Source organism: Chaetodon auriga, chromosome 19 (assembly GCF_051107435.1).
Source record: "Chaetodon auriga isolate fChaAug3 chromosome 19, fChaAug3.hap1, whole genome shotgun sequence".
Lineage (NCBI taxonomy): Eukaryota > Metazoa > Chordata > Actinopteri > Chaetodontiformes > Chaetodontidae > Chaetodon > Chaetodon auriga.
The window spans coordinates 17,840,042-17,865,386 of record NC_135092.1 but is presented as its reverse complement, the minus strand read 5'-3'; the positions used below and the strand labels follow the sequence as shown (position 1 = coordinate 17,865,386).

The 25,345-nt window shown below is 41.7% G+C and overlaps 1 protein-coding gene across 7 annotated transcripts in view; it reads right to left on the bottom strand.

Annotated features, from left to right (window-relative positions):
• Nucleotides 1–61: 61 nt before the first annotated feature.
• Nucleotides 62–25,345, bottom strand: part of ntng2b (netrin g2b) — a 63,934-nt gene continuing 38,650 nt past the window's right edge. The window contains exons 7-37 of one of the 7 annotated variants that reach the window (XM_076757925.1): nt 22,536–22,622; nt 20,162–20,554; nt 17,879–17,992; nt 17,349–17,441; nt 17,154–17,252; nt 16,878–16,988; nt 16,598–16,705; nt 16,305–16,400; nt 16,039–16,137; nt 15,664–15,762; nt 15,159–15,263; nt 14,905–15,009; nt 14,678–14,782; nt 14,179–14,277; nt 13,647–13,751; nt 13,135–13,239; nt 12,626–12,730; nt 12,320–12,424; nt 12,123–12,233; nt 11,896–11,994; nt 11,676–11,765; nt 11,448–11,564; nt 11,104–11,208; nt 10,917–11,015; nt 10,638–10,727; nt 9,433–9,552; nt 8,677–8,790; nt 7,718–7,792; nt 5,771–5,938; nt 2,767–2,901; nt 62–1,644 (exon numbers count right to left, since the gene is read on the bottom strand). In XM_076757925.1, coding sequence (XP_076614040.1) covers nt 1,421–1,644; nt 2,767–2,901; nt 5,771–5,938; nt 7,718–7,792; nt 8,677–8,790; nt 9,433–9,552; nt 10,638–10,727; nt 10,917–11,015; nt 11,104–11,208; nt 11,448–11,564; nt 11,676–11,765; nt 11,896–11,994; nt 12,123–12,233; nt 12,320–12,424; nt 12,626–12,730; nt 13,135–13,239; nt 13,647–13,751; nt 14,179–14,277; nt 14,678–14,782; nt 14,905–15,009; nt 15,159–15,263; nt 15,664–15,762; nt 16,039–16,137; nt 16,305–16,400; nt 16,598–16,705; nt 16,878–16,988; nt 17,154–17,252; nt 17,349–17,441; nt 17,879–17,992; nt 20,162–20,554; nt 22,536–22,622 — 3,680 coding nt within the window. In that variant the 3' untranslated portion in view covers nt 62–1,420. The remainder of the gene's footprint in view (nt 1,645–2,766; nt 2,902–5,770; nt 5,939–7,717; nt 7,793–8,676; nt 8,791–9,432; nt 9,553–10,637; nt 10,728–10,916; nt 11,016–11,103; nt 11,209–11,447; nt 11,565–11,675; nt 11,766–11,895; nt 11,995–12,122; nt 12,234–12,319; nt 12,425–12,625; nt 12,731–13,134; nt 13,240–13,646; nt 13,752–14,178; nt 14,278–14,677; nt 14,783–14,904; nt 15,010–15,158; nt 15,264–15,663; nt 15,763–16,038; nt 16,138–16,304; nt 16,401–16,597; nt 16,706–16,877; nt 16,989–17,153; nt 17,253–17,348; nt 17,442–17,878; nt 17,993–20,161; nt 20,555–22,535; nt 22,623–25,345) is intronic. The other 6 variants (XM_076757930.1, XM_076757926.1, XM_076757927.1 and 3 more) reach the window with 6 other exon arrangements.

Below are 25,345 nucleotides of genomic sequence, written 5' to 3'. Positions count from 1 at the left end.
TAGCAGCCCATCACTTATGCTGTGTCAAGCGACATTTTCAGATATAAAAACTCTTTGCAACTTTTATCAGAATAAAATAATTTATATTCTCTTCACAGGAAAGCAATTCTGTGTGATTGTCAGACAGACTGTTGGATTTCAAACTGGAATAATCTGTTTGCAATAATAAGCATTCAACACCATGTCCAAAGTGAATGACACAGATCAAATTAATGCCTTGGAGTAATGGCTCGCTTGTCTCAACTTGCTCTGTTTTTTTTTTTTTCATCCCGCTGAGAAAAAAAGAGATGTTAACAACATGTAATCGTGGACACCTGATTGAATGAAAAAGTACAAGCAAGAAGGCAAAATAACAGTCATATTTACTGCAAGGTTTACACTCAGTGTAATAAAATGCTCATTTGGAATAATTGTAAATGTATTTTTTATAATTTATTGTAACTCCAAACAAAAATAATTTCTACAAAAAATATTCAAATAATGTCATATAATAATGATACGTGGTTGATATCTTTTCTCTCTTTTATATTTCTCATAATTCTGTTAAATTCTGCTTCCTGAATACTGTGTGAAGATTAAATCTCGCTAAGTGTGGCAACAATCACTCATTCCTATAACAACCATAATAGTGACTATTTTTTTTTATAATTTGTAACCCCCTGGATATTATATAATATGTATAATCTCAGCGACTGTTAGTGGGCACATTAGATACAATGACTGAAGATATAATTTTAAAAAATGCAGCAGAAATAGAATAAATGTCAAATCAAGTCTCATCTTTTAGAAGAAATGAAACCTGGTTAATATACTATGTAGGCCTCAGCAGCAGGATCAAACGCGCACCTCGCCTCTCGACCCGTCCGTCGTGTCGACATGTCTCGTGCTCTCAACGGAGTCTGACCACACGCACGTTGGCCGTCAGTCTAACTGAAGCGAGATCCTTAAATCAACCAAGAAAAAAAAAAAAAACAAAAAAGAAAAGGTCCTTGTGGTTACAACAGCCATTCCCTTTGAAGTGAAACAGTGGTGATTTAAGTGTTTCGTTTATGCTTTTTGGTTTGATGCACATTGCTCCAGCTCAGGAATAAAGGGAACAGTGGTTGGTATGATTTTTTTTTTTTCCCCCTTCGTCTGCATCTCTTTTCTCTGAGGTCGCTCCCATTTTTTTTCTTTGTCCTTCTCGCACCTGAGCACACACTCAGTGTCATAACAGTCCTGTGAGGTGTGTGTGTGTATGTGTGTTTGAAAGGAGACTGGGGCTAGATAGTGTTGTGTGAGTGTGTGTGCTTTTGCGAGTGCTGCGGTGTGTGTTCGTCGGGTCCAGGACTGGGGCGGCCCTACCCACGCTGGGTCACCCCTCATCTCACGTACACACACATAAACACACACTCCTTGGTCTGAGGGGGGTTTTCGTGGCTCAGTGGGGAGTTAACGTGGCCAGCAGGTGGGCTAGCAGAGTGCAGAGCAGCAGGGTGGCCGTGGAGAGGTGCAGGGAGGAGGCGGTGTTGCAGTCCTTTCCCGCCTCGCAGCGGGAGTGTTGGCACAGTACCCCCTTAAACTCTGGAGGACAGATGCACTTCTGGTTCTGGTAGCATGTTCCTCCGTTCTGGCACAGGAGCATCTCCTCGTCGCAAACGTTAGCTGTGAGCGGAGATGAAGGCAGGCAGAAAGAGCAGCAAAAGGAGAGGCAGGAAAAGGGGGAGAGTGATGGAATTGCAGAGGTAAGGAGAACGAGAGAGAAGAATTGGGAATAAAGAGGGCACAGCAAAGTGACAGAGTGACAGGCAGTAAAAGGATAGTGGGGGAGTAAAGTGCACAAAGACGAAAGAAAGATGTATTGGCAAAGAGAGAGACAGGTGAAGGAAGATAAGGAGGGGCGATGTTAGAAAAAGCATGATGGGAAACAGAGATATAGGGGGAGGAGAAGAATTCAGGGCAGAAAGAACAAAGTAGAAAAGAAAGCAGGAGGAAGGAAAGAGGCAAGATAAATTCTCCAGTCTTTGCCTCAGGGACAACAACAGGTAACACCTGCCTTTTTTGTTTTTGCAGCCCTTTTCTCTGTCTATTTTTCTTGAGCCTACACTTTCTCAGGGTCAAGTTAAAATCATTGTTTCAAACCCAGCAGAAATACACTGCATGTGTGATATTTGTTAAGCAATGATTGGAGGAACAAATAGCATCATTAAAATGCTATAAAAGGCATTAGGAAAAGCACAGAGGTAGTTGTACTGCACGAGATAGTTGACCTAAAAATGTACCGAGAGAAAATAGAGGATCAGGCTTCCGTGACAAGAAATAATTATATAAGGTAAGATTTTTTTATCACACCAAAGGCAGTTGGCTGGGTAGCTTTTGAGTATTTGTAGTAAGATGTCAAATGTAAAACATATGGTACTACTATTTACTACAATATGTCTTGTATTCTAGCAAATAAATCCACAGTTAAAATGCATGCCTGTGGAGGTTTGTGTGTGTGTGTGTGTGGAGGGTCTATGTGAGACTGAGGCCCCTGACTACATGTTAGATGGTAGAGGAAGGCGATTTCCTGTAATGGGGTTAAGAAGTGACAGGGTCATCAGTTAAAGGAGCAGCTGATGCTGCTAATGAGCTACATGATCTATTCCCATGGGAGTATAGAAAACATGGGAAGATGCACAAGCTAAATGGCACAATGTGTTTGCAAAGGTCCTCGAAGGCTACAACATTTGTTCATCCCTGGATTTTTTGACTTGAACCCACCAAAAATCAGTCTCCTTTACTCACAGTAACAGCCTTGTTTCCAGTAGTATCCCGGGAGGCAGTCGTCACACTTGGCCCCTGTGGCACCATCTTTGCACTGGCAGAAGCCCGTGCCGTTACACCGGTCATGAACAGAACCCATCTGGTTGCAGTTACACTCTGAAAGACGAGAGCGGAGGTGGAAAAAAAGATGGAGTCATTTAGAAATTCCTGCCTGCCTGCTTTTTGGGATGTGACCGAGAGCTTAATTAACTTAAGTCGAAAATGTATGCATTTGTATTCAGACCACTGTTGTTGCTTTTGAAGCCCTGCTGCAGCACTATGCATGTAGCATGGAGGCTCTCTAAAGTACAGAGATTTCCCACGATGCTGCAGAGATTCACACCTGAAGTTTTGTCCCAAATGATTTGCAATCATATGCAAAAGCCCCGCCGAGATAATGTGATAAATGTAATGCTACCTTGGCTGAAAACTGCTATGATTTAATCACATTTCAGTCCGCATGTTGTAACTGCTATTGGATCCCACAGGTCTCATTATTTTCTCAGTATACAAACTGTCACAAGGTCTGCAGGAAGTTAAGGTTTTTGAACAGTCTTTCAACAAATTCAGTGGCATTGTTTCCCTAAAAACAACAGCTGTGATACAGCCAGCAATGCTGGGAAAAGATTACAGTGACTGCTGTCCGATCTAAACAGAAAAATAAAAAAACAGATACCTATGTCAGAAAATACTGTATACCTGTATATCAGATGCTGTTTGGGAAACTAATCCAATATAAATAGCTCTGCAAGTTCTTTTGATCACAAATGTCTGCTTTCAAAGGCACGTGCTATAAGTGAGGAGAACATCTTGGTATTTTGAGGCAGTTGAGGGAGAAGCAGAAGTCTTTTTGTTGTGCTGCATAATTAAATTTAAGTTCAGTCTGTTGAATGTCTTGTGATTGAAATGGCTTATCAAACACCACAAAGTCATATTTATTCTCAGAAACACCCTTAACTCTCCCTTTCTACGAATCACAATAACCCGGCGATGCGATCAAACTATTTACAGAGAGTCATATCAGATCAGTCTGAGATAGATGTACCTCTCAAGAGTTCACCTCTTTAGCACAAGATGACATTGAAGTTGTTGTTGTTGTTGTTGTTGTTTTTACATAAATTACTCATTTCTGCAAGTGATTATCATTTCAGATGCATATATCTACAGAAGATGACAGAAATCCAGATCAGTGGTGGTTGGTAGCAGATCAGAGATGGTAGAAAAAGCTGCAGAGCTGCACATTTGTCAGTCAGTTAATGATGAACCAAAGTTTCTCTCATGATTTGATGTGAGCCGAGAGCTTCTCTTTCACTTAAACCCAAGCTCAAATTAACTCGTTTATTCTACAACGCATTATAAAATATTCATAAAAGTGAAACAAGCCAAGACGCCCAGATGACACAGACGTAGAAATGCGGTTGATATCAGCGTGTTTGTGGCTCATGTGCATTAATGCTGGGATTCTGTGCGAGCCACTGAGAGTGAATGTGTGTGGAGAATGCGAAGCTGTGTAAATGTCTGAGCAAACACATCAGTGTTTGGTTTCTTGCTCTAGAGACGCTGGTGTGAACTGATTTCTGTTGCCACGCTCGGTGTGCCAGTGTGCTGGCAGATGAGCTAATGGGGCCTTATTTGTGCTGACTCCAAGGCCTGGCCCTGTGTGCGCCTCAACCGCAGCAAGTTTACCCTCCAACCCCCTGCAGTCCACCTACAGATGGATCCAAATCAACACCAGATTTTAGCTCCACAGTTATGCAGAGTGACCTCTTATTAGGACATGCCCTTAATAAGACTGAGTTTCAAAAGAGTCAGTACTCTGTGAAATCATACAAACAATGCGTGTCACTGTCCATAAAGATGTAAAATATTTACAGTAGAGTCTGAAAGTATTAGCAGTTGTTCAGCTGCATGTTTTTCTTGTTTTTCTGTCTTTTTTTTTGCTCTGTAATCTAGCACGTGAAATGAGGTTCAAGTGTTCAAGTGCCTTTCAGCTTTAAGGGTGCTTGAGGGTGTTTGAATCAGTATTAGGTGAATAATGATGGGCTTCTAAACCTTTCTGTTCATAGAGTAGTATCCTTAGATTAAGGACAATGCAGCAGGGTAGTGAACCTGAGCACTCAAAATGGTTTTATGTACAAACAATGAAAAGTTATGGACTGGCCAAGTCTACCAGCTGATCATATTGTTGTGTGTGTGAATATTGTATTGTGTGAAACAGTGCAGTGCAGGCCTGGAAGAGCAGAGATAAGACGTGCCATGATCGATCAGGGTCATATGTGTAGTCTGGCCAGTCACCCGACCAAGACAAGGCAAGGGTTTCTGGCAGTGTGATCGTTAAATCTGACACAGTCACCACTGTTTAAGACAAAAAACCATGTTGTCTGAACCGGGGCTGAGAGAGCGGTGAGATTGAACCAAAACAGAGGAAAAATGTTTGGAAAGACGCTAAAACATTCTGTCGCCACCTTTCACATTACACACAGTCATATGAGCCATTGTTAAAATAAAATATTGATTACTGTAGCTTTAAAGTTATCTCAGCATTTCCAATTACTTTCTGTTACCTAAAGTTACCAGATAAGGCCAGTGAGGATAAACACACTCAACTTGAATTTGCTTTAATCTCACGGTCATTGTTTCCTTTCAAATCCTGTTTGCTGGAGCACAGAGCCAACACAACAACATGTGTTTTATAAAAGTGTTAGGAAAGCACCTCTATAGCTGAAAAAAAAATGTTTGATAAAAATATTGTTTGTTGTTGCTTTTTTTTTTTTGCTGTATGCATCGATTTTAAATTTCACTACCAGATGACCTTGAAGTGATAATAAAAAAATCTGTGCAGTTGCATGAATTTGAAAAGCAGTAACAACTACAGTATCTCACTGTTAATCACACATGACATGCACCCCACCGCTGTACCGACTAGCACACACAGAGACACACCGTCCCCCTCCATGCAATCTCTCGGTCCCCCCTGCAGACTGACCGATGCAGACGCTCTCATCATCCAGTTCGGCAGAGGCGTTGCGGAAGTATCCCAGTCTGCAGTGTTGGCAGTTCTGGCCCCTGGTGTTGTGCTTGCAGCTGACACATGTGACGATGTTCAGGTAGTCGATGTAGCTGCAGCGGTTGGAGTGGCCGTAGCACTCACAGTCTAAAAGAAAAGAGATTGGAGTTTCTTTTATTAGAGGATGATAGCTCGAGTTATTTAAAACTTGGGATAGGATGGCATTTTTTAAGCAGGATTCTCATAGGATTCTTCTTTGACAGCAGGAAATGATAAACGACTTGCACGAACAGATCCGTCTTAAAGTTTTAGTCTTACACATCAGTGAACAAATGAATGACTGTGAGTGTGTTTTATGACTTGCCTTTCTGACTCTATATTGGTTCAATAAAGACAAACCACTCCCTCTCCATTCCTGCACTCAGAGGTTTGCTGAGTCTGCTTCACTGGGCTGCACTGATTACTGATGGGAATTCCACTATCCTTTGTGCGTGTGCATGCTTGTTTGTGTATATGCGTGCTGGCGTGTGAGTACAGGCATGTTAATTGTGCCCGGGAATTTAACTGCATTACTGGATGAGTGGATTATAACCTACAGAATCATAACCTAGGGAGTTTGAGGTGAGCAGTACAGTACAGTAGGTGTTTTCAGCCTGACACTGTGAAATCACTCTGACCCTGCTTAACCTGATAGAAAAACTCTATTGCCTCTCTTTTCGCCTTTTGCTCCTCATTTCCTCAGTCTTAAATCCTCTTTCATAAAGTGGTGCACAATCAGAGCTCTTAATTAAATTTTCTCTTTGTAATTCATGAATTATCTGAGAGGATTTGATTGCAGGTTTTACTCTACATGCTTGTACGCTTGATAAATTAAGACCTCTTCCAAATTTCACACCCTAAAACCAAAGCTGAAAAAATGATGCTGTGGAGAATAGTGCATAATTTTCCCATAGAGAGAGAAATGAAAGCCTGATATCATTTACCTTAGGATCTGCATTGTGCAGAGAGGTGCAGCGAGAGGTGGAGGGGTGTTGCTCTACATTCTCGCTACGATTATCTTGGCTGAGGCTGGTACCTAATTAAGGTTTTATTAAGCTTTAGAAGTTGGCTGCAATACTGTGCTGCAAGGCATCACTGTCCTCTAAAGAGGCGTTTACCAGGCATGTTTATGCAAATACACATTTAAATGCACATTAAAAAGTCGGAGTTTAGCTGTTTAATCAGCCGTCACATTATTATTTTATTATTGTTTGGTTGATGATGCCAGCTGAAATATTAATGAGCTGGTTTAAAGGAAGCCAGAGAGAGGAGCACCATAAAGTGCCTCTCTCAGCACTGAGGGAACCATGCTAGCAGTGGGGGAAGAACTGCCTAATTAAATATAAATGGCCAATTACTCCACAGACTAGAGAGGCAATGGGACATTGTTCCACAAATTAACGTTACGAGTCAAGATGCTGCTTTATTGGTGTTTATCAATTGTGAATTGTTAACGGTGAAAGACGGTTACATTGAGAGAGAGGGAGAGCTGCCTGCTTCAAAGAGTCTGTGAGGTTGAAAGAATAATGGTATATTTTGCTAACAAGCATCTTCTCTAAAACCAATAAAACAGGAGTGTCAATGTAGGTGGTTGTTTGATGATTTACTATGAATTTAAAGTCTAAACACTTACCTTGATCGTGCACATAAGGCAAACACAACCACGAGGGAGTCACAGATGCAGGGGGAAGGAATGAGCAAAATGAGAAACATAAAACGTGCAGTGGCAGGAATTTTTCCACAGGTTTTCTACTTGAAAAACAGCATCCAAATGACAGAAAGAGTTTACAATCCTCTGATCTGAAGCAACGAATCCAGAGGATTTAACTGAGCTCAAGGCTCCTGTCTGTACATTCAGACCACGTGCTGCTCCTGTTGGTCTCTTACCTTTGAAATCATCATATATGATCCCAAACAACTGTCTGGCCTGGGGCTCTCCTGAGATCAAGAGTTTCAGAAGTCCTTGAGGGATGAAGGAATCTTTGTTTAAGACTTGTCTACCACATCATTCACAGTGCTACTTATCTACGGCACTATACCTTCAAACAGCTGGGGCAGGTATAGCCTATAGGTCACTGTCAGTACTACAAAGGTGGATGGGATTCCCACTAGGTTCTACCTAAAAGACAGGGTTTGCTTTGTTCTATAAAGCTGACATAATCTTCACCTAGTGCAGTGTTTCTTAACTGGTTGGGCAGAATCCAAAAGATGTCCTCAAGATTTTATGAGAGTCAAAGACTAACTGTTGCACTGCAGCTGACTCAGATTATTCAAGTCAAATCTGATTCTGACATCTTAACATCACTCCAGAAAGATGAACTTGAAAGCTCCTTCATGTCCTTGGAATCAGCAGTTGGCAAAACAATCCCACCACAAGGTCCTTGAGATAAGTAGCTGTCCTGGAGCTTTTGATCTCCAAGAAGAAGGTCGCTAACCGTATTTTCCAAGGTCAAGAATGAACTCTCAATCCCAATTTTGGATGATGAAATATGAACGAGAAGTTGAGGCAAACTCCATCTGCTGTAGAAGATTGTGTGGTATGATCGAAAGCTACAGAAAAAAAGCGGATTCAAAGTTCAGATAACAAAAAAAAAAAAAAAAAAAGCATTTAGACCCCTTAAACTCTGCAGCCTAAGGTGATTAAGCAGATGAAAAAATGTCAGTTTGATGATTCGACCAAGAAAATGATGACTAATCTGTGGGCTCAAATGATTCAAGTCACCACATTTAATGAAGCTATAAATGCAACACCGTGTCACCCATTAACCTCATCATGATAAATTTGGATCCCGATGTGCAACCAGTTATGAATCACTGTGCTATTATACCACATCTTCAAATTTTACCTTTCCTTTTCTCTCTTTCTCTCTCTTCTCTGTCTTCGTCCTCTTTCCCTTGAGTGTGTTTTGAGGTCTCATGTCTGTGTCTTTCCCACTCATGTTTTTCAATGACATGGTGCACTACAAAAGAGCAGCAACTTGCAAATCAATCTGTATTGATGTCGCACAGATTATCTCAGGCTGCTTTACCAAACGACAACTACTGACAAGACAACAACGTCCAATTTGGTAATACAGATCCTATTTGCATATATTCTAATGTCATTGATTAATGTTAGATGCTTATGGGTATTTAGAACACTAAAGACTTATTTTTTAATTTGAAAAGTATCATCCAGGTGTCAGAAAACAGAAAACGCTCTTACCATCTAAAATAAATTGATCAGACAAGACATGAGGGTGCTAAAAATTTACATTATACTTAAAGCAGAAACAACCTTGTGTCTATTTCAAGAGCATTTTCAAAGTAAAATTCATCTTTTTCAAGTCTGTTTTATTTCATGCCCCGCAGTCATTGTCTCATATAAGCATAAGGCGTGACAGTTGGTACCAAATTAAGATTTAGCCTGATAGCGCATGTTGACTGACAGGCTATCATGTAGTTAGAGATAAATTTAGATACGTGTGTTGTTTCCACTTTCCATTTTTCCCTATGAGCTGCCAGCTTTAACATGTAGTGAGAGTTTATGTACAGCGGCGCCACTTACAATCTACTGTATATATGTACTGTAACATTTCCACCGCTGCATGTGAAAGAGATACCTCTATTTTCAGCTTTTCTCTCTGTATGCGTCTCCTGATGCCTTTCCTCCCCATGCCCAGATGAGGTTGTTGTTCTGTGGCCGTGAGTCTCATGAACGTGTCCCTCAAAGTTGTGGGAGACTGAAACACCGGAATCGCCATTGACATGACAAACAAAAAACATTGTATGTGAATATTCTACAGGCTCTTTTTCTTAACAAGCTAAACAATAATTAGCGACGGAGTTTCCCCATGGACCATTTGTCTTTCAAAATGAACAGGAGTGAATGTTAGTTACATACCATAACTTCAGATTCTAACAGTAAAAGCACAGTCCTCTAAGGCTATTGCCAGTGGGTTCATCCCTCGCTTGCACTCACTTACAACATGGGCTCCACCTTGGTCTCACCTTGAGTATAAGTTGAGCTGAAGCCAGAGAGTCAGCTCCCAAAAACACCTTTTTCTGGTGTTGCCACAGCTTTGAGGCTGCACCTGTATGTTCTGATTCATATAGACTTCACCCTCTAAGGTTATCGCTAGTGAGATAAAGGCTAAGCAGGATGTGGTCCATGCCCCATTGGGTCTGCAAACACAACACACAGCAACTTCAGGAGAAGTCAATAACCACTCCATACCTTGCCAGTGCATCACAGCACATTGGTTACACACTGTTGCAGTCCAGCATAGAGCAGAGTAGGCGAGAAAACGACTCTCCATGCACCGAGAGGCATGAGGGAGAGCGCACAGTTAAAGTGTCCCCAAATAACAATCACTGCGAGTGAAAACACTCAATACAGAGCGAGTCATCGAAAAACAAGAGACATCCCGCAGATAAACACTAATGAAAGAGCAGTGGGAGTTAATAGATAATTAGAATAGTTTGAAATAGAGTAAGCCCTCTTTCAAATACAGAGTCTCAAGACATGAGTGGAAAGCACTGGTCTTGCAACTGCATTTATAACATTTTTACCAACATAGCTTAAGCATGTAATGTGGTATTCTATTCAGTACATTTTAAGAACAAATATGACTGGGATCACTACAGGAAATTGCACTTTAATATATTAAATCTATTAATATTTACAATTAAATTAAGAATTTACTCTGTAGGCTAAGTTTACTGACAGCTTGCTATGTTGATGAAAAGATCCAGATACATTAATTTCTACTGTTTATAAAGAGCCAATCTACAAGAATATTGCTGCCACTACATACAAAGCAGATACCTTTTCTTTCTGTATGCTCCTCTTCCCCGTGCCCAGATGTTGTTTTATGCCCATGAGTCTCATGTACGTGGCCCTCAGACTTGTGGGAGACTAAAACACCACAGTTGTGTTTGAAGTAAAAAGCAAAACATGTCATGAGGTAAATTTGATATGCTCTTTGTCAGAAACTGGTTTCCAGGGGGGATTTTATGTTGAAATTGTGGTGAAAGTTTGTCCTCATTACAATTTAACTGCAGTATATAAAACATTGCCGTTACTGTAGTACACATGAGCATATACCTTTATGCCTCTCCTCTTCCCTGTTCTCCCCGTGTCCAGATGAGGTTGCTGTTTTGTGACCATGAGTCGCATGTATATGTCCCTCGAAATTGTGGGAGACTGACACACAACAGTCGTCACTGATGTAAGCGAAAATATGAGGTAAATGTTATGAGAAGATTGCCATGACTACGACTAAATGAGATACCTTTCCTCTCAGGTTTCCTTTCCTCCTCCTCCCTTGTCTCCCCGTGCCCATGTGAGGTTCTGTGGCCGTGGGTCTCGTGTCCATGCCCCTCAAAATTGTGGGAGACTGGAATACCACAATCGTGCACATAAGAAAAAAAAATCTTCTGATCTGAACGCTATGATGTTAGTGCCAAATGAAGATTTCAGCTTTATGGCTTCATTTGACATAAAGGGTATAATGTTAAGGGTTTTAAGAGTTTACTTTGAGGCCATTTTTTGCTACAAGCTTACAGGCTCAACTCGCTGTAAAAGTTTAGCACTGCATCGTAAACTTGAACATCTACAAGAACCTTGCCAAGATACCTTTCGTTTCAGCCTTTCTTTCATTATGCTCCTCCTCGTGTCTTTCCTCACCGTGCCCGTGGGAGGTTGTTTCGTGGCCATGAGTCTCATGTATGTGGCCCTCAGACTTATGGGAGACTGACACACAGCATTTTTCATTGGCATAGCAAGCAAAAATTGCATATTTCCAATACTACATGTCAGCTACAGCTAGCCACAGCTGCCGCTACAGTACATAAAAGCATGTACCTTTATGCTCCTGATGCCTTTCCTCCCCATGCCCAGATGAAGCTTTGTGGCCATGAGTCTCATGTATGTGTCCTTCAGACTTGTGGTGGACTGAAACGCCACAAAGTTTTTGCAGTTGTGCAGTTGTTGCAGATGTAAGTTGCCAAGATTGACTTCTAGTGAAAGTTTTTCTACCTCATATTTCCATCACTACATGTCAACAGTGCATATAAGGATATACCTCCATGCCCGTGCTCGTGCCTTTCTTCCCCGTGCTCAGATGAGGTTGTTGTTTTGTGGCCATGAGTGTCATGTCCATGTCCCTCAGACTTGTGGGAGACTGAAACACCATAATTGTCAATGTAATAACAGCCAAAAATGAGGTCTACTGCACATCTGATATATAAATCTATACTGTATATAGTAGTAGGTTTCTATAGTCTCCACCACTACACGTAGAAACTATACCTGTGTGCTCAGTTTTTCTTTCCTCTTCCTCCCTTTTCTTCCCATGTCCATATGAGGTTGTTGGCTTGTGGCCATGAGTCTCTTGTACATGACCCTCAAAATTATGGGAGACTGACACACCACAATCATCACTATCATAACAAGCAAAAAAATTAGGTGTTTTAGCCGATTTCCACCACTACATATGAAAGTTATACCTTTCCTTTCAGCTTTTCTTTCCTCTTCCTGCCTTTCCTCACCGTGCCCGGATGAGGTTCTGTGGCCATGAGTCTTGTGTGCGTGACCTTCGGGCATGTGTGGGCCTGATGCACCACAGAGGCAAAGCCAGCAAGCAAGCACAAAATTTAGATGAGTTTTTACATTTCAAATGTTCTGTTTCTGATTCTCAGGGGCCCCTGTCTTGCATCATATCATGATTCAAGTGAAAAGCTTATCTACTGCGTATTTCCATCACTACTTGTTAACTACGGTTAGCCGCCACTACAGCACACATCAGCGAATACCTTTATGCTCCTGCTCCTCCCTTCTCTCCCCATGCTCAGATGAGGTTGTCGTGTGATGGCCATGAGTCTCATGTCCATGTCCATGTCCCTCAGACTTATGGGAGACTGAAACACCACAATTGTGATTGAAATAACAAGCAAAAAGGAGGTAAATTTCATATGCTCTTCTCACAGAAATCTTAAGAATAACACTATGACACTGCTGTTGGTGGAAAATTAAGCTTCTGCGCCATAGCTTAAATAGACTGACTATTATACCACCCACAGTTTTCTCAGTTTCCCATTTTCTGCTGTAATTTGCCATGTTTAACTTGTGGGAGAAGTTTAGCCTATTTGCTGCATATTTCCATCACTACAGGCAAACTACAGTATACTTGCTATCACTACATAAAAAACCTGTCTTTAGTTTTCTGTTATTTCCTCTTTGACTCCCATCTACTGCACATTTCCATCACTGTACGTTACTACAGTTAGCCACAGCCGCCTCTACAGTACCTATAAGCATGTACCTTTATGCCCGTGCTCCTCCCTTCTCTCCCCATGCTCAGATGAGGTTGTTGTGTGATGGCCATGAATCTCATGTCCATGTCCATGTGCCTCAGACTTATGGGAGACTGAAACGCCACAATTGTGATTGAAATAACAAGCAGAAAGGAAGTAAATTTTATATGCTCTTTTCTCAGAAATCTTAAGAGTAACACTATAAAGCTACTGTTGGTGTTGAATTAAGATACAATACCATTGCTTAAATGAACTATTATACCACCCACAGTTTTCTCAGTTTCCCATTTTCTGCTTTAAGTTGCCATGTTTAACTTGTGGGGGAAGTTTAGCCTATTTGCCGCATATTTCCAACACTACAGTCAAACTACAGTATACTTGCTATCACTACATATAAAAAATACCTGTCTTTAGCTTCTCTTTCTTTTCCCCCTTTGACTCCCATTTACTGCACATTTCCATTGCTGTACGTTAACTAGAGTTAGCCACAGCCGCCTCTACAGTACCTATAAGCATGTACCTTTATGCTCCTGCTCCTCCCTTCTCTCCCCATGCTCAGATGAGGTTGTAGTGTGATGGCCATGAGTCTCATGTCCATGTCCATGTCCCTCAGACTTATGGGAGACTGAAACGCCACAATTGTGATTGAAATAGCAAGAACAAAGGAGGTAAATTATATGTTCTCTTTTCTCAGAAATCTTAAGAATAACACTATGACACTACTGGTGGTGTGAAATTAAGATTCAGCACCATACCTTAAAAAGACTGACTATTATGTCACTGAAAAGATAAATTTACATACAATTTTCTCTGTTTCCAGCTCTCTGCTGTAAGTTGCCATGTTTAACTTGTGGGGGAAGTTCAGTGTATTTACAGCACATTTCATCACTACAGGCAAACTACAGTGTACTTGCTATCACTAGATATAAAAAAAACCTGTCTTTAGTTTCTCTTTCTTTTTCCTCTTTGACTCTCCTCTACTGCACATTTCCATCACTGCACGTTAACTACAGTTAGCTGCAGCTGCTGCTACAGTACCTATAATGATATACCTCTGTGCCCGTGCTCCTGTCTTTCCTCCCCATGCTCAGATGAGGTTGTTGTGTGATGGCCGTGAGTCTCATGTGCATGTCCCTCAGACTTATGGGAGACTGAAACACCACAATTGTGATTGAAATAACAAGCTCTTTTCTCAGAAATCTTTAGAATAACACTGTGACACTACAGGTGGTATAAAATTAAGATTCAGCACTGTACCTTAAATTGGCTAACTACTATGCCACACAAGATAAATTTGGATCCAGTTTTCAGGAGCCCGTTTTTTCCTGCAAGTTGCCATGTTATCTTGTGGGGAAGATAGCCTGCTTGCTGTTCAGCATATTTCCATAACTACAGGCAAACTACAGTATGCTTAGTGTCACTACATATAAAAAATAGCTGTCTTTAGTTTTCTGTTATTTCCTCTTTGACTTCCATCTACTGCATATTTCCACTACTGCATGTTAACTACAGTTAGCCACAGCCGCTGCTATAGTACCTATAATCATGTACCTTTATGCTCCTGCTCCTCCCTTCTCTCCCCATGTTCAGATGAGGTTGTTATTTGATGGCCATGAGTCTCATGTCCATGTCCATGGCCCTCAGACTTATGGGAGACTGAAACACCACAGTTATGATTGAAATAACAAGCAAAAAGAAGGTAGCACTATGACACTACTGTCGGTGTCAAATTAAGGTTCAGCACCCTAGCCATTGCTGCACTACATACATGCATGTACCTTTATGCTCCTGCTCCTCCCTTCTCTCCCCATGCTCAGATGAGGTTGTTGTGTGATGGCCATGAGTCTCATGTCCATGTCCATGCCCCTCAGACTTATGGGAGACTGAAACATCACAGTTATGATTGAAATAACAAGCAAAATGAAGGTAAATTTTGTATGCTCTTCTCTCAGAGTAGCACCATGACACTGCTGTTGGTGTCCAGTTAAGGTTCAGCACCCTAGCCGTTGCTGCAGTACATACATGCATGTACCTTTATGCTCCTGCTCCTCCCTTCTCTCCCCATGCTCAGATGAGATTGATGTTTGATGGCCATGAATCTCATGTCCATGTCCGTGTCCCTCAGACTTATGGGAGACTGAAACACCACAGTTAGGATTGAAATAACAAGAACAAACAGGTACACTGCATTCCTCTTTTTTTTTTTTTCTTTAAGAAATCTTTTGAGTAACACTATGACACTACTGGTAGTGTCAAATTAGTATTCAGGACCATATCTTAAACTGACTGTTATGCCAACAAAAAGATAAATTTATATACAGTCTTCTCCGTTTCCCATTTTATGCTCTAAGCTGCCATGTTTAACTTTTAACCTTTTTACTGCATATTTCCATCACTACAGTCAAACTACAGTATACTTGTTTATCACTACGTTTCCTTTCTTTTTCCTCTTTGACTCCCATCTACTGCATATTTACATCACTGCACATTAACTACAGGTAGCTATAGCCGCTGCTACAGTACCTATAGGCATGTACCTTTATGCTCCTGCTCCTCCCTCCTCTCCCCATGCTCAGATGAGGTTGTTGTATGATGGCCATGAATCTCATGTCCGTGTCCCTCAGACTTATGGGAGACTGAAACACCACAATTATGATTGAAATAACAAGCAAAAACTTCTTTCCCACCTAAACGACCAATAAACCATATCTATTGTTCAGACATATTTCTCTCCGTCTTTTACTTTTCTTGCTGTTCCTCTTCAGTTATGTTAAACCAAATTCAGCGCCACTTCATCGTTCAAGTTCACCAGTGGGCTATCATGTCACTTCTCTGTTGTTTTCAGTTTCCACTGGTCAAGCTAACTCACCAGCTAACTTTGCAGCACCACTACAGTATAAATAAGGATGTACCTTTATGCTCCTCCATGTGCCTTCCCTCTCCATGCTCAGATGAGGTGGTTGTTTTGTGACCATGAGTCTCATGTTCATGTCCCTCAGACTTGTGGGAGACTGAAATGCCACATATTTCATTGATGTAAAAAAAAAAAAAAAAAGAAAAAAAAAAAAGCCTTTTTTTAATGAGTTACCAAATTTAACCCAAGGAGGAAGCCTATGTACTCCATCTTACCACACTACAGTTAGCTGTAGCTACAACTACAGTGTATATGAGGATATACCTTTATGCTCCTCCATGTGCCTTCCTTCCACATGCTCAGATGACGTTGTTTTATGGTCATGTGTCTCATGAACATGTCCTTCATACAGATGAGAAACTGAAACACCATAATATGTGTTAATATTGACAAGCAAATACATGATACATTTGTGGTGTGTCTTATTTCTGAACCCACTTTACACCGTGAGCTGCCAAGTGTAACTTGTGCGGAAAGTTTATCTGCTGCATATTAACTGCACCGCAAGTCAACTACAGTATGTAAATCTATGAGAACACTGCCTCCACTACATATACCTTTCCTTTCAGCTTTTCTTTCCTCCTCCTGCCTTTTCTCCCCGTGCTCAGATGAGGTTGTTCTGTGGCCATGAATCTCATGTACGTGTCCCTCAGACTTGTGGGAGACTGAAATGGCACAATTGTCATTTAAATAAGCAAATTCTGGATGTATTTCTACCATGTCGCGCTGTGAGTTGCAAAGTTTGGTGTACTGCACATCTGAACAACAAGTAAACTACAGTACAAACGTATTGTCGTAGATTTATATGATCTCCACCTCTTCACATAGAAGATGTACCTGTCTCCTCGGCCCTTCTTTCTGTCTCCTCCTCCCTTTTCACCCCGTGCTCAGATGAGGTTGTTTTGTGGCCATGAGTCTCATGTGCGTGTTCCTCAGACTTGTGGGAGACTGATACACAAAATTCCTCATTGGCATGGTAAGCAAAAATTCTGCTGCATCTGCTTTATATTGCCAGGTTTAACTCATTGTGAAAGTGTATCTACTGCATATTTACATCACTACGGTTCACTACAGTTCGCTACAGCCACCACTGTGGAGCGTACAAGCATATACCTTTATGCTCCTCCTCCTCCCTTCTCTCACCATGCCCAGGTGAGGCTGCTGTTATGTGACCATGAGTCTCATGTATGTGTCCTTCAGAACTGTGGGAGACTGAAACACCACAGTGGTAATTGACATAGCAAGCAAAACTATGATGTAAATTTTAGTAGAAGATCGCCACCACTACATAGTGCATGCACGAGATACCTTTTCTTTCCTCCTCCTCCCTTTCCTCTCCGTGTTCAGATGAGGTTTTGTGGCCGTGAGTCTCATGGACGTGTCCCTCAGACTTGTGGGAGACTGTCATACCACAATCATCAGTGACAACAAGCAACAGTGTCTTATGGTATAAATTTTATATGCTCTTTTCTCCCCACCACATCCCGAACAATACGTAAACTGTCTGGCCATTTTTACTCCATCTGTTTTTCATTTCTTGGCCCTAAGTTTCAGTCATTGTCTCAGATATAAACACGACACTGCGGTTGGTGCCAAAATTATGATTTAGCTGTGTCACTATGTTGACTGACAGACTATCATGTCAGTGAAGAGATAAATTTAGATACTTCTGCTGTTTTCAGTTTTTATGGTCCCAGTTTTCACTGTGAGCTGTCAAATTTAACTCATAATAAAAGTTTATATACTGCATATTTACTTGTTTATACTTGCTGCACCAAAAGTCCACTACAGTATATAAATCTACAGGAACATTGCAACAACTATATATAAAAAAATACCTGTCTTTTCAGTAATTCTGTCTTTCTCCTCCCCCCTTTTCTCCCCGTGCTCAGATGAGGTTGTCGTTTTGTGGCCATGAGTCTCATGTGCATGTCCCTCAGACTTGTGGGAAACTGTCACGCCACAGTCGTCATCAACACAAGAACAGACATGGTATGAGGTATTAAACATGCTCCTTCTCAGCAGCCTGAACAATAAGAACTTTATAATTAGGCTGATACTGCAGTGGGTAAAGATTACTGATATCGTCTGCCTTTCTCTCCCTTCCCGTCTTCCTCAGAGACCTTGTTTTCCTTTTCTCTTCCTTTCTCTGTCTGTCAGATAGTGGATTGCCCCATCAGGGGCCTCAGCCCTGGGCTTGGGAAAAAGCTGTGAGAGTCAGAGAGGCTTGAGAAACTCCTTCATCACTACACTTTCAGTCTGGGTGTGAAAGAAATGACATGCACTTCCTTTTATCTGAATGTCATGAAGTTTTCTGACTGACACTTGTTCTAACTCTCCGTATGAGCTTGTTTCTTTGTTCCCTCCCATAACAGAAAAAGAGGATCTGCCTCTGCTCTCGTCTTTCTACTGTATTTACCCAAAATATTAATATTCACAGGATGCTATACACTGTTTTGTATGACAGTAACTTCTTCTCACGGGTTTACTCCCTTATGTTGAGATTCAGTGTTCTCTCTGGTGCTGTACTCACACAAAACATCTCAAATCAATATAGGTACTAGAGACAACTTAGCACACACATCCTGCTTTTACTGCATTTTTAATTGTCTCATGCTCAAATTTCCCCTTTCCTTCCCTTTTTCTGTGTGTGTTCCACTTTCCCAGAGGGCATTATGCCATTCCCAGGATCCTTTGCTTCAGGTTTTTGGGCTACAGTGAGCACAAATTAAAGAGGAGAGATGTGAAACTAGTTCAGTTTATGGATCAAACCTCCTCCTCCTTTTACCTTTCCGTTTACTGCACACAGGCACGATTCAATAAATCAAGACGACACAGTCCTCCTCACAGAGATTATTAAAACTAAAAATACAGATAACCAATCACATGAAGCCATCACACCATGCACGTCATTGAGGGACTAATGATTATCAGACCGCCAGAGAATATACTGCTGCATGTCTCCATCTGTGTTTCCCCTTGAGGTGTTTTTGTACAGGCGATATACATCTCAAGTTATTCTTTTTCAGAAGGGGGCATCCTGCAAGCATCCTACTCCCCTGTGGAGCATCCCCCTTCAGGCTACCTCCCACCCACTCGCTCCCCTTCATCCCTCCCCCCTCCCTGGGGCTCCGGTGAGACAGGATGCCAGCAGCTGTTCTCACAGCACCCTGGACCATTTCACACAACTGGCATCATGCCATCATTACATCTCATCAAAGTAACCCCCGCCTACCTCTAGTCATGTCCGAATCTGGCCCCACTAGACCTGCTCTCTCACACATCTGCCACAGCTGCACACACGTGCACGCACACGCCGGCTGGAGGAAAAAAAACTCTCTTGTGGGAAAGCAGGATTCCGAATCTCAGTTGTTTCAAAGGCTGATGTTGCACAGCAGTGAGCGTAAATGCATTTAATCTCAGAAACCCATGCTGCCTTGGGGGGGGGTGATTCGAACCGTTCTTGGCATTCATCTCAATCAGCTCAGCACGAATCGTCTGACACCGGCAGCCAGCTACACTCACTGAAAGAAGGGACCTCAAAGACCATGTGATCCTCTTATTTTTAACTTGACACTTCTGACATAGTAAGTCAGTTGAGGTTAATTTTGGGGATGTTTTGGGCTTAGTCCTGATTCGGTCTCCTGTTAGCTCATCATATCTTTACGTCACCCTGATCCCGTGGCTGGTGCTCCACAATCCTCTCAGTGTCTCTGAATGATGCAAAGACAATACCAACTGAATTCAGACTCTCACAAACCTTCCTCCCTCAGTCCTCACACACCCTCTTTTTTTCCCTCTCTCTCTCTCCACTGCTCGAAACTGCCTCTCACTCACTCACCCACATTAACTAGATTTCACTGCCACTGCCTAAATTGAATAAGCGTCTCTGACATGCAATATGATGCTGAACAACATAAAATTATGATAGCTTGTGTATATGAGCATGTTAGTGACTTTCACCTCCTGAAAATTGTCCATTTCAGAGGGGTTCCGCACCATAAAAACCATCATGCTGGCTGGATATGAAAATGATCTCCTGATTCTAAATTAGATTATTCTATTTTCTGGCAGCCTCTGCTCTATATCTACTGTCATCTAGAGCTATGGGCGTGCCTTACCTCCTCTCTCGCTATGCCTCAGCTCTGAGTGTTTTTCCTCAGTTTCGACCGGGCCTGTGTGATGGTGAACGTGAGTCGGGGCATGGAGGATGGACTCTGCTGTGGTTGAATGGTGATGATTATGATGATGATGATGATCAACAACCAAATGATGTGTGGGCTCCTTTGGGGCTGGGTGAGACAGATGTGAATGTTCAGGGAGTATTTCTGAGTGTGGGAACTCTGGTGTCAGGGAAACTCTGTGCTCCTCTGAAGGAGGGAGAACCTCTGCCGTAACAGGAAGTGTGTCAGATTCTCCCATGGGTGCTAGTGGAGCCTCAGACAAAGGGCTTGTGGGTAACACGGCGTGTGTTCGCGAGGCTGAGCTGGTTTCTGCTGGTGGAGCTCTGGTGTCTGTTGCGTCAGTTGCATGAGGACAGAGAATGGAAATGCAATGAGGAATGAGCAGGCTAAGACATTAGCATAAGAGATGCTGTCTCAGATTGTTTATCCAAGGAAAGCTTTCCCTTCCTAGCTTTCCGTTTTTTCTTGAAATGTGCACATATACACTCACGTAAGCATGCACATTCATACACACAGAAGTGAGAACACACAATGAAAGTGTGATTTCACACTGCTGAGATAGGCTAAACTCAAAAGCTGTTCCACAACCCTTTCAGTGCTGGAGAATTGTGTTTTTTCTGCAGAACACAGTGACTGTTAAAGGTGTGACTATTGTTAATATGGTTGTAAGAATGAAATCACACACTGTTTGTCAAAGTGTATTACTCTGTTTTACACTTCCCTTGTTGTGTATGCATGTGTGCATATGTGTTTGCACACACTCAATTTTGTCATCTCTAAATCTGAGAGATGAAGTTAGCACTGAAAGATAACGGAAAGGTTCATCTCTCACCTTCACAACAATGAATCGATAAATGTAGTACTGTACAGTGGTACAATGTACTGAGTTTGTGTATTCAGACATAATCTGAATACACAAAACCACTAGTAGAATTTTCCCTGTTCAATAAACGTTTCTGATGTCCTGCCTAATCACCACGCTATTTTCCACTAATGTGAATCTAAAATGGTTCGGTGGCCACATTTTTATTCAGCAGTCAGTTAATGAGAGGAAATAACATAATCAGGATGCCAGACATTCAGCTTTGTGGCTGCAGCACTGTTCTTTGGGTATTGTACCATTTTCTCAAATTTCTCCATTTACTGGTCCAATAGTAACTGATAATAAACATTTACAGTCAGTCACTACAGGTATCTGACCATCTGATTTATTTTGATCTCTGATCTGCACTTGGTACTTAAACCACATGATGTGAACAAGACCAACTACATCAAAATCCACTTTTCCACTGTATGTTATGGCTTGACTCTACTCCCTATTGTTTCTCCCTCAACATAGGCGCGACTCTGAGCTGATAGTGAAGCAGCAACCCCTTCACATTTCCAGCAGTTGGGGAACAACACAGGTCTTGAGACACTGCATCCTTTTTTTGTTGACAAACTGGAACCTACATTGTGCATGAACTGCTAAAATAACAACTTCACTGCTAACCTTTTCCTCTGCTCCGCTCGCATTGGCTGTCATTCTCTGCCGCTCTCGCTCGCTCAACCACACACTCATTATGCACACAAAGGAGATACAGTACTCATGTAAGAGAGGATATCAAAGGGATGGTGTGCGTCACATTTTAGTATCGGCTTGTTCATCTTGGGCGGGTGAGTAAAATAAAACGTTGGCTCGGGTAGGATGTCGCGCGATGCAGTGTCTCATGAGTGACGATTCCCTCTGACCAGTCAGTAGTCTGCAGTGTTTTCACGTCACCGACTCAGCTGGCTTGGAACATCAACCAAAGTCATACCAAAAAAGTACCTGCTGCCAGGTACTATCCACAATGGAAATAGAAAAAAGAGTTGAGTCGAGCCAAGCCAGTGTGGTATAAAAGACCTAAAAGCTGCCCTCTAACAGCGGCAGTGTTATTTTTTTAGTTTATTCTTTTTGACAAAAAGCGTGTCATGATTCCGCAATCAAACACTATGGAAAAAAAATAGTTGAACTCTTTTCACCGAAGGATGGTGGGTTGTCCACCTCTGTGTTAAAGTATATATTTTTTATTAGACTAGACAGTTGGAAAGCAGAGATGGAGAAAGAGTCCACCAGGCACAGGAAAGAGGGATCTGGCAGGCTTTAATCTCAGGCTAGCAGGGGATTTGGGGTCCAGGGTTTTTGTAAGCTCTACATCATCAATAAAAGCAGGAATTTACATAACTTTTAACCATCACACTCATCTATTCTAGGGTAATCACACTGCAGTCATGACCAAATTACGTTACGCACAGAAAGTCTCATAATACCTAGTTTGCAAGTGCCCACCTTCATTGAGATCAAAACGATGAGGGTTTAGAGAGCTGAAATGTGACTTTCCAACCCCAGAAACAGAACCGCTGGAGGCAATGGACTCTGTATGTAAAAATAAAAGGTAAAAAAAAAAAAAAATGGTGAGGTCGAGCTCTTAGTGTCATTTTCAGCCATGCAACAGCGCCATCACTCTCTCACGCAATGCATCTAAGCTGATTCATTACATAATCCTGTGACATGTGCCTGTCTGTCTGTACAGATGGACTCACTGTAACTGTCCCATGACACACTCTCTGGCACACACACACACACAAACACACACTTTCATACTTCAGCGAGCACAGTGTTAGTGCGTGTGTATTCCCGGCTCGGACACATTTTAGGTGACTTCCACACAAATGCATTTGCATTTAATGTGATCATTTGTAACTTGTATTAATATGGCCTAAGAAATGATAACAATAGTGTTTAATGGCACCTGTCACTCTTAGCATTCTCATCATTTATTACCAGAGTGCTAGACATTGATTTAGCTCCGCACTAATGAAGCCATTGTGATTCAGGACCGGTTAACGTTTGCCAGAACACCTAATGGCGGCGCACGGAGCGACAGCGTGGATGTTATTAATATGTCACATGATTTTCCAGACATGATCCAATCTCTCTCAGTCCAAGGCCAAGTTCAGCCTTTATGAAAAGGCAGGGACTTCAGTAGAGATGGTGATGGTACACAGATGTCTGCTAGTCCTGCACACAGGCTCTCGCACAGCCCTGGGATCTGATTTTGAATGAAAAGATGGAGTAGGGTCATGTGAGGTCACGGTGGCTGGTAGATATATGACTGGGTTTTAGGATTTGGTTTCACTGACCTCCCCTCCCCCTTTGCCAAAGGCCCATCTGTCCAGCTGACCAATGGGATGCGGGCTCCGTGGATCAGACTCTCTTGCCAATAGATCGCTAATCCTCATCTGAGCATGCTCAATGATTTAACTGGGGCAGGGATGTGACAAAGGGTACAACTACTATGACATGCTGTCCAACCTGTAAGTCCGCTGTGAGGTTGATAAAGGATACATGTGCTTCAGCAGCGCGGATTACAGTCAAAAACTTAACATTGATCTTAATGTAAAATCCCACAACAGATACTTTCAAATTCCAGGAAAAAGTGATAATCTGAAAATGTGATTTATATAACCAACTTTCCTGTGGATGAAAAATAGAGAAATAAAACCCCAGGCAGCTTGAACACTTTTCTACACAGATAAAGTGAATTTTTTCTGTACACGTATTGCTGCTGCAAATATCTTAAAGTAACATACAAGCTTTGAAGGCATCTTTGAATGCAGCTGCAAGTCAGAGAAGAAAACTGAGATTACAGATTATGTTATTCATGATAGCTAATGCTGCAATGTGATCCAGTTACTAACGTCACAGGACCTTCAGCAACATGGTACGATAAAACGTATGCACGTGTGTACACCTGTGAACATATGTGTGTGTCAGTGTGTGCTCGTACAAACAGTTATGGCGGCCGCTCTGTGAGAGTGGAACCTAAGACCTCAGATCCCCGGGAGGAAGAGGAGGGGATGAGGATGATTTATGGGTTTCACTGAACTGCACCATATGCCCGCTATAAATCTACGCACACACACGTGCACACGCGCGCACACAGATAACAAGGGTTTGCTCACTTCAGGGTCAGGTTCAAGCCAAATACACTTCCTTGAATCTGAGATAAAAAGGAAAAAGACAGGGAGACTGTACAATGGTGTGATTTTCCTTTCTGGTACCCCAGAAGTGCAGCTGAATAGCTGTTGTGTCTGTACTGTTTTTTAGATTTTATATAGAGCAATTTGCATGAATTAATAGTCTAAATTATATGCAGTCATAATTTCAGAGTAACTGAGTTTAAAAATGAAATGTAGTTGGTAGTTTTTGAACAAGACGCAGCTTATATCTGGGTAACTTCATGGATTAAAGCGACAGTGTTGATTAACCGATTAGTCAATTGACACGAAACACCATTTTTGATAACAAAGCAACTTGATAATCAAATTTTTTGTATTTTTTGAAATTCACTGGTTTCAGCTCCCCAAATAAAAAGGTGATTTTTGTTCTTATTTTTCTAAATTTTATATGTTAATTGAATATCTTTGGGGTTTGGACTGTGAACCAAAGCTTGTGATGGTGATGATCATTATAGACCAAACGATTAATTGAAAAAAAAAAAATCTGCAGAGTAATTGATGATGAAAATTAGTTCCACTCTTTAAATGATCACATTATGGCTGTAAACATAAACAAAATGTCTACATGTGATGTTTGGTGAGGTTTTAAAATGCTTTCAAAGGACTGTAACTCTGTTCATACAACGTTAAAGCTTCTGTCAGCCCCTCCTAAATCACAGCCAATCAGTGAATTCTTTGAGTTCCCTACTGATGTAAGCCAAACAACAAAAGTGCTGTGCTGTTCAGCAAACGCACCTAATGGATTTCCTTCAGATAAAAAAAACAAATCCAAAAAAACAGTCTGACGACATCACAGCGGTGCAGAAATCCCAGCTCCTCCCATGTCCTAAGTGCTTTTCTGGTGGAACATGAGAGGTCCGCTGCTTACCAACATGGCAGGTTTAAATTTAGCGTGAGGCTGAGCTGGGCTTTGAGGTCCACTTTACTGTACGTTCAAGCGACTGACAGAATCTATTCACATCTGTCCTGGGCTGTTTAAAAGCAGTCAGTCAGAACAAATAAAGTCTGAATGTCTATACAGTTTGACACGCTCTCACTCAAGACGGGAAAACCTGCGTCTGACGTTAACGTCACTGA